The sequence below is a fragment of the Notolepis coatsorum genome, assembly GCF_963971535.1.
Source record: "Notolepis coatsorum genome assembly, chromosome: 3".
Classification (NCBI taxonomy): domain Eukaryota; kingdom Metazoa; phylum Chordata; class Actinopteri; order Aulopiformes; family Paralepididae; genus Notolepis; species Notolepis coatsorum.
In genome coordinates this window covers 135,496,428-135,512,308 of record NC_140167.1, presented here as the reverse complement: position 1 = coordinate 135,512,308, position 15,881 = coordinate 135,496,428, and the positions used below count along the sequence as shown (strand labels likewise).

Here is a 15,881-nt window from a genome sequence, read left to right as displayed (position 1 = left end):
AATCCTATATGGGCGGACTTCGTGGGTCCTTATGGTAAATGTGTTGTCCTTGAGGAGCCACATATCTGGGTATAATTCTTGTGACTATGGGGTCATGGAAATGTTAATTTGGCCTGATGGGGTAACACAATGTTCTTCTAGTGGTCATGAATGTTCACAGCATATTTTATGGCAATCCGGACAGGGCTGGTGGTGGTACTAGATGCAAAAATCAATCCGCCTCTTCCTCTAGGGGTTATGAAAATGCACAGCAGATTTTGTGACTCTTATGGGTCAGGAGATATCATCATTAAAAAATGTAACAATTGGCCTGCTTTTGGAGGAACGGTCATGGGGTCACAGAAATGAATAGGCTTCTTCCTCTTGGGCTAATGAATATGCACATCCTTATGGCAATCTAGCCATTACTTTGTAAGATATCTTGTTCAATGAATGAATGAATGAATGAAAACTTTATTTAACAGATTGCAGAATGGGTACAATACAGTACGGCTCAATACACACAATTGTTAAGGGGATGCAGACCTGAGAAAGACGTTTGTCTTGTTTCCATCAGGGTCCCCCATTTTCAATAACAACAGACGAAAACATACAAGTGGCAGGATATCACAAAGTAACAAAACATTTTACATTTCATCACTATGGGTTGCTGTTAAAGAGTAGTTCAGTTTTTAGTGGGAATTGGGAAGACCTCTAAACATTTTATCATTCTGCTCTCAGATTTATTACTGGTGATATATATGACATTTACCCCCGCATCCTGTCTGGCAGAGAGGCAAAAGAAACATTATGGTTATCTTTAGGACCGTTGCCGGGAAATTACCATTTTACAGTATATCACAATGTTTCTAGAATGGAATTATGGACCCTATCTGACACGCTCAAATGACTGGCTGAGCTTAAGGTCGCCAGGGTGCAGACTGAAGTCAGCGATTTGTTTTAATGCCCTGGCTTCTTGGAATGATCTTCAACTCTTGCTAAAAATCAATACCCCACTATCCTATAGAGAATAAAAAAATATCATTACAAATATCTCCACTTCAGTTTGTAACTGTTTTTAATTTAGATCTTTCATAATTTTTTTAAGAAACTATTTATTCCGTTTCTAATTATTTAAACAGATTTTTTTATCTTTATTTCATGTGTTCATGTGTTTTAATGTGTTTGAATCTCGACAGCACTGTTTTCTTTGTAAGCTCGGCATCATTGTAAATGAGGGCGACCCTCAATGATTCACAGAGATCTAAATCCAGGTTTGAATGAATAGTGACTGTAGGACTGCGTCAGGAGATGCAGTCATTAGAAAATGTGTACGTTTGGCCTGATGGCGGTGCTAGAGAGAAGGTGCTGGGGTCACCAACATAGTAGGGTTCCTCTTCTTCCTCTAGGGGTCATGAATGTGCACAGACAAATATTTGAAAGAAATCTATTCCAGCTATCATGTTCAAACCAAGGATCTGTGGCAGTAGTTAGTGATCATCTAGTCATTTTGGGGATATAATAAAGTAGGAAAGAGCAAGATCATACATCTGCCTAGTACAACTGTCCTTACCATTTGTGTGTCCTACTCTGTGTGTTCCAGGCGATGATGCAGGCTGCACCGCCGACGGCCAGGTATACACCAACAGGGACATCTGGAAGCCAGAGCCATGCCGGATCTGCGTGTGCGACAATGGTCAGGTCCTCTGCGACGAGATCCAATGCGATGAGCTGACCAACTGTGAGAAGATGACCATCCCAGAGGGAGAGTGCTGTCCTGTTTGCCAGACAGACTCCACCGACAGCCGCGGGGCGAGACCCGGTGAGCACGCGGTTTCACAGAGCTCTGTTTCAGTTCAATCATTCAAATCAGGGATTGTTTCAAATGTTCAGCCCTGGGAATACATTTATAGTCTCACCCTGCGCCCACGCTCATTAACCCATTCTCTGCCACCACTTTGATCATCCTAAATCATCCTCTGCCAGCGCTATTTGTCTATGGAGATGTTCACCTTCTTTGCAGGGCTATAATCTTTTTAATTGTATTGCTAAATTGACATTACTATGGCCCATTCAACATCAATTATCTATCGTTCAGGATGTAGGAACGTTTTACTTTTTCATTCACACATTCATACTAAAGTATAAATATGTTTTTATTGTTTTCTGCAGTATTTCATAGAACGTGAGATATAGGCATAAATGCATATATTAGATTATCAAATGCAGTTTGATACCGATCAACGTTATATAACAAATTTCAACTGTACATGGTCCTAAACGTCATGACTGATCATCTGCGGGTGAACGGAGGGGGGGGGGGGGGGGGGGGTAGTTTATAATTCAATGGCCGACGTTAAATGATTTATGTAGTATGGGTGATATATTGATCAGAGCAGTTTGTATCGAAAATTATAAAAAAAAAACGCTGAAACTCACCCCAGTCTCCTCGATGAGAGTGGAGCAAACAGATCCCAATTATGGGTTGTTGATCGTTGCGATCCATTTCCGGTTTGTATATTACTAATACACGTCCAAATCATGTTGATTATTGAGTTATGGCAAAGATCCATATCGACGTGTCTGTATTGAGCCCCGGGACGATAAGCGAGTGGCCGGACGAAAATAGGGGACGGACCGAGCTCCAATGGCCACTTCCGGTTTGGCAACTCGCCGATCGGCCACTAGGTGGCGGTATTGAAGCGTTGCAGAGTTGTGATGGCTCAGATAGCATCAGCCAAGACTCCGTGGGTGAAATATGAATACCATGACGAAAATATGAAATATTGATCTCAAAAACGCCTTACGGAGTTATTGGCAGACAACGCATGGCGGAGAAACCCGCCTTAACACGTGATTGGCGGAGAATGGGTTAAAGGGATATTTTTATTTACATTATTTATATCATTTTTATTTTATGAAGCCTATCTGATGTGTTGAAAACTGGGTCCATCAAAAATCGAGTCAACGGTTAATGGGGATACCGTCCGAGGAATGTTTTTTAGGGAGATGCAGAGAAATGGGTCGCTAGTAGTGGCTACATGATCTGTGCATGCATTCGAATAAATGTCCCTCACAAAATGTGACCACAATTTGCCACGTACAGTATAGCCCACTAGCCCACAGAAGCAGTCTTGTCAGCTGTGAGAAAAACCTCATAAACGTACTTGAGTGCGAACAAGACCTTTCATTATGACGAGCCTTTTCCTTTCCCGTTCACCAGTAATTTTGTCCTTGATACTGCATCCCCCATGCAGTATCAAGGACAAAATTACTGGTGAACGGGAAAGGAAAAGGCTTATTAATTAATTAATTGCTTTCACCAAAGGATTTTATGTTTAGTGAACGTAAAAAGCTCTGCTTGGTGCCAGACTTTGATGCCAGTTCTATTGAAGCCTATGGGAGATGCACGGAGAAGCACACTAAAACCCAACATAACTACATTGTATGACCTTTGATGAAGAAATGGCTAATTAACCATTTCACTGCCATACTACCAAATGGTTAACCCTTTCACTGCGACAATACAGAAGGTTAACCATTTCACTGCCACACGAGAAAGGGTTAACCCTTTCACTACCACACTACAGACGGTAGTGAAAGGTTAACCTTATGTAGTGTGGTAGTGAAAGGGTTAAAGAACGCACCTCAGAGAATACAGATTTTTCTAAATGTGCGCATTCGTTTATTTGCTGTTGATCTCCAAATAGTATTCATACTGTAGACCTACTTTACAGGACTCATGGCGAGTCAAATAAAAATGTTTGCCACAGCAAATTTTTGGATAAATAAATATTGTGAACATCTGCTTTCTTTATTCCTTCATTTCCTTGTATTTCAATCAACTTACTTTCTGTCATAATTGCAGCAGTTCTAGGAGGCTGCTTAACAATGATTGACAGGGCTGATAATAGCTAATGTTATGGGAATGGCATGTAGCCTATTAAAAGGAAATTAAATACAAATGATTAATTGCGCATTGGAAGGCTATAAACTAACCCTTAGCTATAAAATAACAAAGGCATACATTTAATTCAAAAACATACTTACCGCCTGATCACCATGTCAAAAACTCAACTCAACTGTAGCAAAAATATTTTATTACATAACTTTAGCGAATGGTCTCAGAGTTAATTTAGTTAGTGTATTATCTAGTGGTGGGACTCGATAAATTTTTTTTATCGAATTAATTCGAGACTTTATAGTTAATTAATCTAAATTAATCACATTTTAATCGCATATAAATATTTTATGCGAAAAGCAAAATGTTCAATTCAAATGAATTTTGGTATATGAGTGAATCAATGAATATACATTATACATACGTTTAAGCAGCAAAATCCTGTTTTAGCTACTACACAGACCAACAGATCAATGCAATTTTTTACAAAGTGCAGCAATTTTATATATAGCGCAAAGGACCTTTTGTAAACTCAAGCACTTCGAGGTAAAAGTAAAACGCAATACTTTCAAGTACATTCCAGAACAGTTGACCATTGAAAAAATAAACTCTTGATTGATCTAAATTTCTCTTATTTAATTCTTTTTATGAACAAACCAGACTAAGAAAAAAAGTTATTAGCGATTTATTATACTTTATACTTATAGCACATGCATGCGTCTGGTCTCCTTTGAAAGGTAACATTCTTACACAATAAAGAAAAATCATCATGCAATTAAATGCATAATTTTTTTTACTTTTAATTCTTTCTGTTGTTAATTAATCGAAATTAATGTGAAGTCCCAGCCCTAGTATTATCACAGTGTACCTACTAACATTAGCCTGTTACTAACCTCAATCACATTATGCATCAGAAGCTCCAGTCCATTTTAAATCTAGCATAACATTAACGTGTGTATGCATGCAAATTTATTAATTAACATACACATCAAACGAAATGTACTTTGAAAACACATGAAACATTAGCTAAATAACAACACAACAAAATGCCAGTGCTTCCATCACCCATATTAAAAACAATTAGTTACACTGAGAGGGGAGAGATGAAGGAGTGGTTTGTCCATTCACCACTACATTAACGCCGAGAGCTTTCAAATTTGGCACCCATGTGCATTCACACGCTACACAGTAACATAATGACCCTTCCTTCGTTCATAGTTTACACAGTAGCCTAAAGCCAACGCGTTCCCACTGCTACCATGCCATTAGAGGCAAATTCATAAAACTGCCTGTTTCCAACCCAGAAGACAACTCTGTTGACATTCAGTAGTGGTTGGAACACTAAATCCTCTGCATTACTGAAAGAGTTGAAAGAGTGATGGGGATCCGTAACCTTATTACAGAATAAAACAGAGGCTCTGGGTGGCAGGATACATGAGAACAGTCAATTTCCGCTCCACACCTAGAAGATCATCTGACTCAAATGGTCCCTCCACAAAACATCCATGTATGAGTGAGTGAGTGGGTGAGTGAGAGAGTGAGTGTCCAAAATACAGTAGCAGTGGCAGTCCTGTATGTCGTGGGAATAACACATTTTAACTAATTACCAAAAAGTTTGTTCTGAATTACCATAGGGTAATTTCTTTTAAAATGGTGGATATGGGGTAAGATTAGCCACAAGCCCTGGTGTAAGTAGAGCCACTGGTTGACCTAGGATACAGAGAGGATCTTAAAATATGAGTTAAACAAGAAGCTTACTGGCCATATTAAACAGTAAACGGATTCCCTTGTCTTACACGCTACAAGTAAACTTAATGTGATGTGCAGTATTCGATACAGGAACAAATCATCTTTTATTATGTCCAGATTTTTACTTGGAAAAAGTGAATTGGTCACTTTACCCATGTGTGGCTCAACTTGCCTTTGGCTTGTGTAAAAACTGGCTCATCTTACCCCACTCGCCCCTAATGTCATCTTACCCCACTCTCATCTCATTGTGTTTTTTGGATGGACTGAAATTATTGGATAGACTTCTTAGAAAGGGTGAAGTATCCCTTCAAGACAAACAAGTACAGGCTTCTTAGAAAGGATGCAATATCCATTCAAGACAAACAAGTACAGGCTTCTTAGAAAGGGTGAAGTATCCCTTCAAGACAAACAAGTACAGGCTTCTTAGAAAGGGTGAAGTATTCCTTCAAGACAAACAAGTACATGCTTCTTAGAAAGGGTGAAGTATTCCTTCAAGACAGGTACATTTACTGTAGCTGCTGTGGGGGACCCTACCAGAAACAGGCCCACGGCTGGGTCTCAGCCCAAAGCTTAATCAACAGATTTAGATTGTAAAAGTATGAAAGATGTTTCAGTCACACTGTGTTTGACAAAGTGTCCCTGAAAGTAGCCTGAAGATCGATTGTCTGTCAGGCGTAATGAACAAAATATCAACTGACACCTTTAGTTCAACAAGCTTGTTGCACAGCAACAGTTGTGGTGCTGATGCATGTATAGAGAACATCAGCAGATTAGACCCTTTAGGAAAAAGTATCATGCTATTTCCATTCTATTTTGGTCACTAATAATAATGATGAAAATACCACAATGTTACCATTGGTATCATGGTTTAACTTGGATTATACCATGGTATTATTTAAGTACAAAAGTGGTACCATGGTGATGCATAACTTTTACCATGGCAGTATCATTGTAAATTATGTATATAATGGCTGAAACCCTAAATCAAACGACTATGACAGAAGATATCTAAAGTATCCAAAATGCTATCATCATTGGTTATTGGTTGGATTCCATTTGGCCTGATCTATAATATTGTATTAAATTAATCTCCCTTGAACATCTTCAGTGTGCACTTGCCTTCCCAATTGACCTATTTCAAACCCCACCATCTTTTCTTGATCCACAAATCACATCTGTTGCTTGGAATCAAGAAAAGAAGAAATTCAGATCTTCTTTTTGGAAGTTGTTTTTGGTGAACACCAAATGCCATAGTGGCCTTTTCCCCCACAATGACAAGTGGCTGGTGAAGAAACATTCCAGGCTCAAATTAAATGTCCGGATATCCCTATAACATTGTAATACTGTATTAATTAATACTAAGATTACTTCCAGCTATTTAGCTGGGTGAGATGACTTTGAGATGACTTTGAAATTAATTCTGTGTTGTATCTATTGCCTATATGGCCATTGCAGAATTGTAAAATATATATAAAATCTAGCCTACTCTGATTTATAGTCTAATGATGACTCTAAAAGATCAGAGATGATTATTCATGTGAGTTGTATGTTTTTCCTAGATGGGGGTGACGGCGGTGATGGTGGTGATGGCAGAGTCTACAAGGTAAGACTCTTACCTTAAGAATTTCTTCATTACTTTTATGATTCACCTAGATTACTTGATTAATTACTACTTACTTACTACTTATTACTTTTATACTTTTTATATATTATAAAATGTATGGCTATTATTACCTTACTAATATGAGAAATTGTGCATGTCTTTCTTCTAGCATTTGATCAAAAAGTATTTTCACCAAATTAAAAGAAAGTATCATCTCTGATCTTCTAGGGCCAGAAAGGAGAGCCTGGAGATGTTCCAGTTGTAAGTAAATCCTGAATTATCTACAATTGTACAATTAATGACATTACCAATCATAAACTTAATATAACTTAATTTATTAACTTTCTAGGTGACTGGGATCAGAGGCCGTTCTGGACCCATGGTAAGCCTCTTGTTTGTCTTACTTGTAGTTTGTAGTTCATACAACAAAATATATACAGTATATATACCGGTATTTTTTCTTGGATGTTTTTGCCTTCCATAGAGAATGTATTTCAAGACCTGTTGAGGACTTGTTTCAGTCGTAGTGGGGAATGTTCAACTATGTCAGTTGACACTAGATGGCATAAGAGCTCAACTCACCTACTGAAGAACTTCACCTATACTCCTCCAGATAAGAGCAGCTGAAAAGTCTGTCGAGGGTCTTTGACATACTGGGATGTCTTTGCATAGAACCGTATGTTATGTGTCGCTGTGATGTAAATGCAATTTTCACCACAATAATGTTTTAATTGTCTCTTTTCTCCCTGTTACAACAGGGTCCTCCGGGTCCATCAGGAACAAGAGGGGAGCGGGGAAACAAAGGAAGGCCTGTACGTCACATCCACATGTTTCCAGAGGATTTTAAATATTGGAATAGGGCCAGATGAGACATCTGTGCATTTACATTGGAACCTTATCAAAAATTATGAAACCATAACCACAACCATAGCCTTTGGCTGAACAAATGGTGATCTCATTCTCCTGATTCCTTGGAAGTTGAGTGTTACACGAGATATGTTATTTTAGTGTTTGATTTACTAGTGTTAGTGTTACTGTTACTCATCTTTATTCACGTTTATTTGTGGTGGAGTAAGAGGTGATAAGTTAAACTATGGTTTACAGTATTGGCTTCATCACTAAATACAAAACAATCAATTGTTATATTTATTTATTTATTTATTTATTAATACAATTTAAATATTCTTTCTTTTAACGAGTTCAACTACTGTATACTGTGGGGAAACCATCTTCATGACAAATGATCACATAATGAGATGACTTTTGCTTCCAAAAAGAGCATATTACTATTTACCCATTCATACATTTTCTTTAAAATTCAAGGGCAACAGATGAACAATTTTTTTTTAAGGATTTGATAATGAAGCTGATGGAGATGAGATAGTTTCTAAACCTGGATTAATATGGTACCCATCTTTGCTGGAGTGTGAAGTAGAGTATGCAGTATTTTGAGGAAGTACTGTAGTATCCGCAGACCAGCACAGCCTTATTCTGTCTCATATAATTTGTATAACTCTACTCATGATCCATAAATGAAACAGAAGTAAAGCCTCAATCTGTTTTTCTTTAACCACATAAACTATTTATACCATAGTCTACATTACCTTGTCATGAGGTACATGGAATATCTCTTAACCCATTGTACTGTTAACTCAAATAAGCCTTTTACAGCCTCAATATACACAGAAGACAATTAGAAATGCATTTGCCTATAGTGTTAGTGCTTGTATTAAGAGCTCAGTATTCCTTATTTTGGGTGGTGGGGCCACCCATTCGTTTACATTTGGATCACCGATCTGGCCTTTAAAGTGGACAATATGTATTACTGTATACAGGAATGACTTGCCCCTTGGCCAAGACAAAGCAACTGAGTCTGCCAGAGCAAACCAATTGTGGATGTACTGTAATGCTTTGCGGTGTTAGTGAGTCAGCGTGTGTCTTTCTGATGTCTAGGGGTTGCGAGGACCTTCAGGTTACGATGGAGAGCCCGGTGTGCCAGGACAACCTGGAGAGTCTGGACCCGCAGGGCACCCCACACACCCAGGAGTGAGTTACACTGCCAGCCCTCTCACACATCACAGAAAGACACACACACACACGCTCGCTCGCTCACTCACTCACTCACTCACTCACTCACTCACTCACTCACTCACTCACTCACTCACTCACTCACTCACTCACTCACTCACTCACTCACTCACTCACTCACTCACTCACTCACTCACTCACTCACTCACAACATACAATACACTGTAAATAATTGCGATTCCACAGTCAACATCATACTGACAAGCATACCAACCAGTTTCTACTCATACTGTGTGTGTGTGTGTGTGTGTGTGTGTGTGTGTGTGTGTGTGTGTGTGTGTGTGTGTGTGTGTGTGTGTGTGTGTGTGTGTGTGTGTGTGTGTGTGTGTGTGTGTGTGTGTGTGTGTGTGTGTGTGTGTGTGTGTGTGTGTGTGTGTGTGTGTGTGTGTGTGTGTGTGTGTGTGTCTTTCTTGGAGGGGGGCATTAGTGAAGGTAAATCATATACACATTCCACCGGGACCATTCAAGATAAGCTTGTCTAGCTAGAGTCAGCTGCTTGGGTGCTCATCAGACCATTAGACGTGGTACTGCAGGTGGCAGTCATTTGCATTACAAAAGTGCGGCTGGGTGGCGTAGCGAAGATTGCACTCGTCACCAATGCAAGAGACTCCGGTCTCGACTCCCTGAGTCAGAGTTGCCTGCGGCTTGGGCCAGTCGTCATACTATCTCAATTGGCAGAGGTAGCGGGTGGAAAGTCGATGGGTGGGGATTGGACGTTGTGGACATCGACTCCTACAGGTCGGTTGGGTGATGCCTGTACAGCAGAGACAGGAAGTATCGGGGCCAGCGTGAGCCTCCCACGCGCTACTCCTCGCCACTGAGAGTCCGCGCTGTCTGGTGAAAAGATGCGACAGGCTGCCTCCTCGTGTACCGGAGGGGACACGTGATGCAAGGCTTCTATCCTCACTACAGCCGACCAGTGGGAGGCATAGTCTAGCAATGTTCATGACAGGGGAGGGGAGAATTGAAGGGGAGAATTGGCTATACGATATTGGGATGGGAGAAAAAATAAGGAGAAAAAGTGGATACAAAAAATATATATATTGCAAAAACAGGAGTACCACAGAAGTTGACACCCTTGTTATCCTACATTATATCTATAATACAGTAGTCTCTATACTCAGTGAGGTAAACAAAACTATCCCATATCCCATACACAAACTAACACATTATACCACACTAAAATAAAACGGCACTAATCACACTGTGACTGTAATGTAATCCGCTCTGCTCTGTGATCTGTGAGCACATTATTAGCTTTATCTTGGAGGTGGAAGTCTGGGACTTAAAGTAATAAATGGCTGAAAAAATCTGTTTTAATGGCAGGGCCTGGCTCAGATGGCTGGGGGCTTCGACGAGAAATCAGCGGGCCAGTCAGCCATGATACCTGGCACAAGGGTAAGAGAGAGGATGATGTCTGTATGATAACAAGTGTTTCATTGTGTTTGACACAATGAACTGACACGGCTACGATTCCCACCACGGGTTGGGCTCAAATCCATTTCTATAATAATTTCTTTAATCACTTCTTTCCAACAGAATATACAATAATTTTTAAAAACCTCCAACCACAAATGGTTATTGTGTAATGACACAAATGAAAATAATTGCAAGTTAATAAACAGCAGTTCCATTTACCATGCTGAATGGACTGAAATAAAATAATTTACCCCTACTTCGGCTCAGCCGTTAGAAAATAATGATAATAGTTGCTTTGATTTCACAGAAACCAAATAACCACATTTGCCTGGATCAGGACCTTGGCAATCACTAGTCCTGCCTTCTTGAAGTGAAAGGGAATGCAGTTCAGTCTGATTATCAGGCAATGTCCACATACCTGGAATCTTGGACTTTCTCTGTAAACCATAATGGCAAAATCCATTATTTCTGATGTATCAGTTGTTCAGTGATGTTATTTACATGCCATTGTCCCTTAGGAAACCCTTTCTGATGTTGATTATAATGATCATAGTAGCCTAGCTGGATTATCCCGTGGATTGGGTTCAATACCATTTGTGATTTAAAGCTTACATTTTTCTTTTAGGGAGAATCTGGAACAAGAGGACCTCCGGGGCCAAATGGTCAGTCTGTAAGTAAATCACATCTTTATGGCCGCCTAGTTTTGACATTACAAAGCTATGATAACATTGGGCACTAATTATTGGAACAACACATCTCTCTCTTCTCTCTTTTCTTTTCCAATCATCCATTCTCCCTTTGTCTCACTCCCTCCTCTCAGGGTCATTCTGGACCACAAGGATCTCCTGGAGATGTCGGTGATCCTGGACATATGGTACGATAACATTCTTCTCGCCATGTATGGTCAACCTACGGGCAAGTTCTGTGTCTGTGTTCACACAGTCAGCCACCATGGTACTTACTGTATGTAATCAATCTTAATGCTGTATTTCAGGGTTCATCTGGCCCAAGAGGGCCCGAGGGACCTCCGGGGAAACCAGGCGAAGACGTAAGTCAACTCAACTCAACTCTGCGTCATTGTGTGACGATGCCTTTCTATATATAAAGAGGAAAGATCACATTCCATTTTGAGCAAATGACAACAAAGAAGCTGGCACCATGCCCATATTGCATTCCCTTTACTGTGTATCCATTGGGCATTCAGGGAAATTTTAAGATAAAACCCACCCTTTACCAGAAGTCACATACATGTGATTCCAACGATCAGTTCAGTATCCTGCATATCACTCACTGCAGCCGGGTCTTAGAGCAGGAGGAGGCTGAGCGGAACCAGACAGTAATGGAGGTAGGGAGGATGATATTCGGCTTGTGAAGTTGTCTCAAAAAGTACATCCTCTGCTGGACGTTTCCTTTGGTTATTGTCGTGATATTGTTGTCCCATTTGAGGGAGTTTGATATTGTGGCCCCCATGAACTTGATGATGATGAATGATGCGACCAGTTCCACAGCTGAGCCATTCATTTCCAGCGAGAATGAGTGGGTTTCCGCTTGTACTTTTATCTACCGTATGGTGATTTAACAGCATCTTGTGTTTAACAGTGTACAATGAAATAAACTTCATTTGGAAGCTATTGCATAAACAGTCCAAGTCACAGTCAGGCTACAGTACAATTGACCTATCCCAAACCCCTTCTCTCTTTTCTTGATCCTCCAATCACAACTGTTGCTTCACTCAGACAACAGTTTGGACAACACACAGGGCACACGGCAGAGGATATCTCCAGTGATGTACCTGAATGTGTTCAATGAACGATCGTTCATGAACTCGTTCATATTTTGGGCGAACTTGAGAGAGAGAGACGCCGACCGCCCCTTCAAGACAATGGTAGAGGAAACACTGATAAATAATCACAGTGTGATGGAAATGCCAGTATTCTGATTGCTGTCTGTGGTTCTATATGGGTTGTGGCAATAATTTTGACAAATAATAGCTTGCAGCAACGTATTGAAAAAATAACTATAAACTAGTTCATTTTTGAAACCATGAACTTTAGTTCAACATTTTAAATTATGAACTATGAACGGAACTAGTTCATTTTAAAATGTGTGAGCTGAACACTGGACATCTCACATAATGCAAAGACAGCACACTGATGGACATTAGACCACCAATTGCACTTAAAACAATTGCACTTCAATTACATGCATGTAATGTAATTGTCACAAAGCTCAGTCTTTGTGACCCCATGGAACATTATAATAATAATAATAATAATAATAATAATAATAATAATAATAACTTTATTTGTATAGCACTTTTCATACAGAAATTGCAGTTCAAAGTGCTTCACAACAGTAAAAAATACAGGCATAAGCGAGCATAAATTAAATAAAAAAAGATAGAGAGGTAGAGAGGTAGGTAAGGTAAATCACAGTTTTTCAGTAATACAAATAATAAAATAGAATAGATTATATATATATATAAAGTGCGGTTTGAATCAGTTTAAAAATAGGCAAAAAATCTCAAAAAGTGCTGGGATTTATTTAGTTATTGTGGTGATATTGTCATCGCATTTTAGGGAGTTTGATATTGTAGTCACCATGAACTTGAATGATGCGACCCGTTCCACAGTTGAGCCATTGATGTCCAGTGGGAGTGAGTGGATTGCCTCTTGTGTTTGTGTTTAACAGCTATTAGCACTACAATGAAATAAGCTTAATTCGGATGCTATTGCTCAAACAGTCAAAGTTGGACTACAGTACAATTGACCCATCAAACCTCTGCTCTCTTTTCTTGACCTTCCAATCACAAATGTTGCTTCAAGTAACAGTTGTGATTGGAGGAACAAGAAAACAGGGCAGGATTGAGATGGGTCATCTCAGATGAAGTTTTCAAACGTTATTATTATCTAAAGATGGTAAGCTGCAAGGGCCCACATGTGGGCCTTTTTGAGGACGATTTGCCAACCGGCACTTTGGCAACCTCTAGTGGCTCGGGTGTGCATATTTTTTAATACAATATATATATCAAATTAAAGCCCCATTTGTTGCCTGTCGACTTTCAGGTGACAAAATCCGTTCAGCGGTTCTCCAGTTACATGCTGATATTTGAGGCTTGCGCAAAGTACACGATATTGCGCAAATACTACTCCCGACTCTTGGGGCTCTAGTTCCGTCAATCATTTGGCCATCTCGAAAATGAAACTCGAAAAAACTGCTGAATGAATTGAAGTCTATGAGAAAACTGAGCTTTTCTTTTGTACACAGTTTACCAAAATCACTCCTAATCACTAATTTCTGAATGGAAAATGAGGCTATGGATCTTTTCTAAGCCATACGAATTTCTGGGGAAATGCTACTTCTGGACTACTAACTACTACAGAAAAACTTGAGTAACAAGTTTTTCTACAACTCAAGTTCAGACCTATGTTACTCTATTTCATTAGCACTAAAAGTGATCTTTCTTTATTGTATAATAAACCTCAGAATGTCATCTTTCAAAAGAGACCAGGCTTATGCATGTGCTATAAGGATAAAGTATAGTATTTTGGTTTGCAAAAAAAAAAGTATGCAGTCCTCAAAAAAGAAAAAATAATTGCCACTTTTCTGACCGCATGTTAAGAGGTTTTAAAGTGTTCACCCAGTTAAAGACGTTGTTTCTTATGTATCACATTCACACTCCAAGTGATTTAGAATAACTTCACAACTGCAAATACATGGGCTATCCAAACACTGGTAACTGGTTATATATTATCTGGCTTCGCGTCTCGCTCTGCCTACTGAGATACATCACTATCTCCAGCACCTAGTGTGCTCTGGGAAACAAAACAAATGCACCCACTTGCACGTGACCACGCCACTCCCATGCGTCCTCTATATTATGCCGGAAGTGGTCACGCCTCACCCTTCCTCATTCGTTTCCAACGCGGAAGCAGCTCAGATGCACTTCTGAACTGGAGATTGTTATGAAGCGTAAGGAGAAATTACACAATGTTGGGAATTCGCCAGAAGTTCGCCAGCCCCCGGAACCTTCTCGGCACGTCCTAACAGCGTGGCGGTCCTGTCCTGTTTTTTCCTCGTTGCATGACAGCGGACCGAGGGACTTTGCACGACGGTTGGCAGCCGAGCCACGTCGTGCCCAGGTAGGACCTGCGCTAGCAGGCATTGGTACTGGCATGGGTAATACTGCTTGTTGTCTCGTGAGATGACCGAGTGATGTATTGGCGCAGGGGGCGGGATATTTGGATAAACGTGGTCATCATGACTCACTTTTGAGATGTTTTTCCAAGTATCCTAGCGAGCGCAGCTAATGCTAATGCTACAATGTTGGGGCGCCGTTCCCATGTACCCCGCCGGGGCTGTCTTTACTCTTCCCTCCTCTTAACCATTCATGCTGACGGTCAATCGGTGTCTACTGTTGGGGGTTTAGCGGAGGCGTATTTACCCTTTACATGGGTGGATGGGCTGACGACAGGGCTCAGGGCAGGTGTGCATTTTGTGAATCTGAATTGAAAATGGGGGACCCTGAAGTAGACAGGACTAATGTTTTCTCTGGTCTGCATCCCCTTAACAATTGTGTGTATTGGGCTAGCCCATTCTGCAATATGTTAATAGAGTTTTCGTTCATTCATTTATCCCGTCACGGGTGCACACCGCAGGGGAGGTTGTTGCATGGCTACTAGTGGAGCAGTGCTTCACTAGTAATAGACTTTGGTCAGCAGCCACCACTGGTGTTCCGTGCTTAGTGGTGCAGGTGGCATCGGTCCTTTGCCCTGACATGGTGGAACGGTATCCCGCGCGGCCGACGCCAAGAGCCGACTCGGCCCGGCAGGTGGCTGGTGGGCTGTTGAAGCGTATACCGCCGCGGTACAGAATTTAGCAGCAACTAACAACATTGCTCAATTGGCTGCTTTTCTGTCAAAAATGGTGTCGGGTGGTGGGGCCTTAGGGCTAGCCGACGTCAAAACCATCGCGCAAGGTTATGAGGTTATTCAGTTTTTGACCCAGCCGCAAGCTATAACCGCAGGGAGGGCTAGGATGCTGTCAACGGTTGTTCACAGGCATCTTGGTTGGAGCAATCTCCCCTTGAGGAGGGGAGGGGTCTCCGCGGGTGGACCTTGGTCTGTCCACGGAGGCGCGGGC

At 40.7% G+C, this 15,881-nt stretch overlaps 1 protein-coding gene across 1 annotated transcript in view; it reads left to right on the top strand.

The window, feature by feature from the left end:
• col5a2a (collagen, type V, alpha 2a) overlaps positions 1 to 15,881 on the top strand; it is a 92,767-nt gene that overhangs the window by 34,544 nt on the left and 42,342 nt on the right. Inside the window, exons 2-11 of the mRNA XM_084310229.1 lie at positions 1,583 to 1,801; positions 7,189 to 7,232; positions 7,461 to 7,493; positions 7,582 to 7,614; positions 7,991 to 8,044; positions 9,186 to 9,278; positions 10,647 to 10,718; positions 11,365 to 11,409; positions 11,560 to 11,613; positions 11,734 to 11,787. Of these exons, the coding sequence (XP_084166355.1) occupies positions 1,583 to 1,801; positions 7,189 to 7,232; positions 7,461 to 7,493; positions 7,582 to 7,614; positions 7,991 to 8,044; positions 9,186 to 9,278; positions 10,647 to 10,718; positions 11,365 to 11,409; positions 11,560 to 11,613; positions 11,734 to 11,787 (701 nt within the window). The remainder of the gene's footprint in view (positions 1 to 1,582; positions 1,802 to 7,188; positions 7,233 to 7,460; positions 7,494 to 7,581; positions 7,615 to 7,990; positions 8,045 to 9,185; positions 9,279 to 10,646; positions 10,719 to 11,364; positions 11,410 to 11,559; positions 11,614 to 11,733; positions 11,788 to 15,881) is intronic.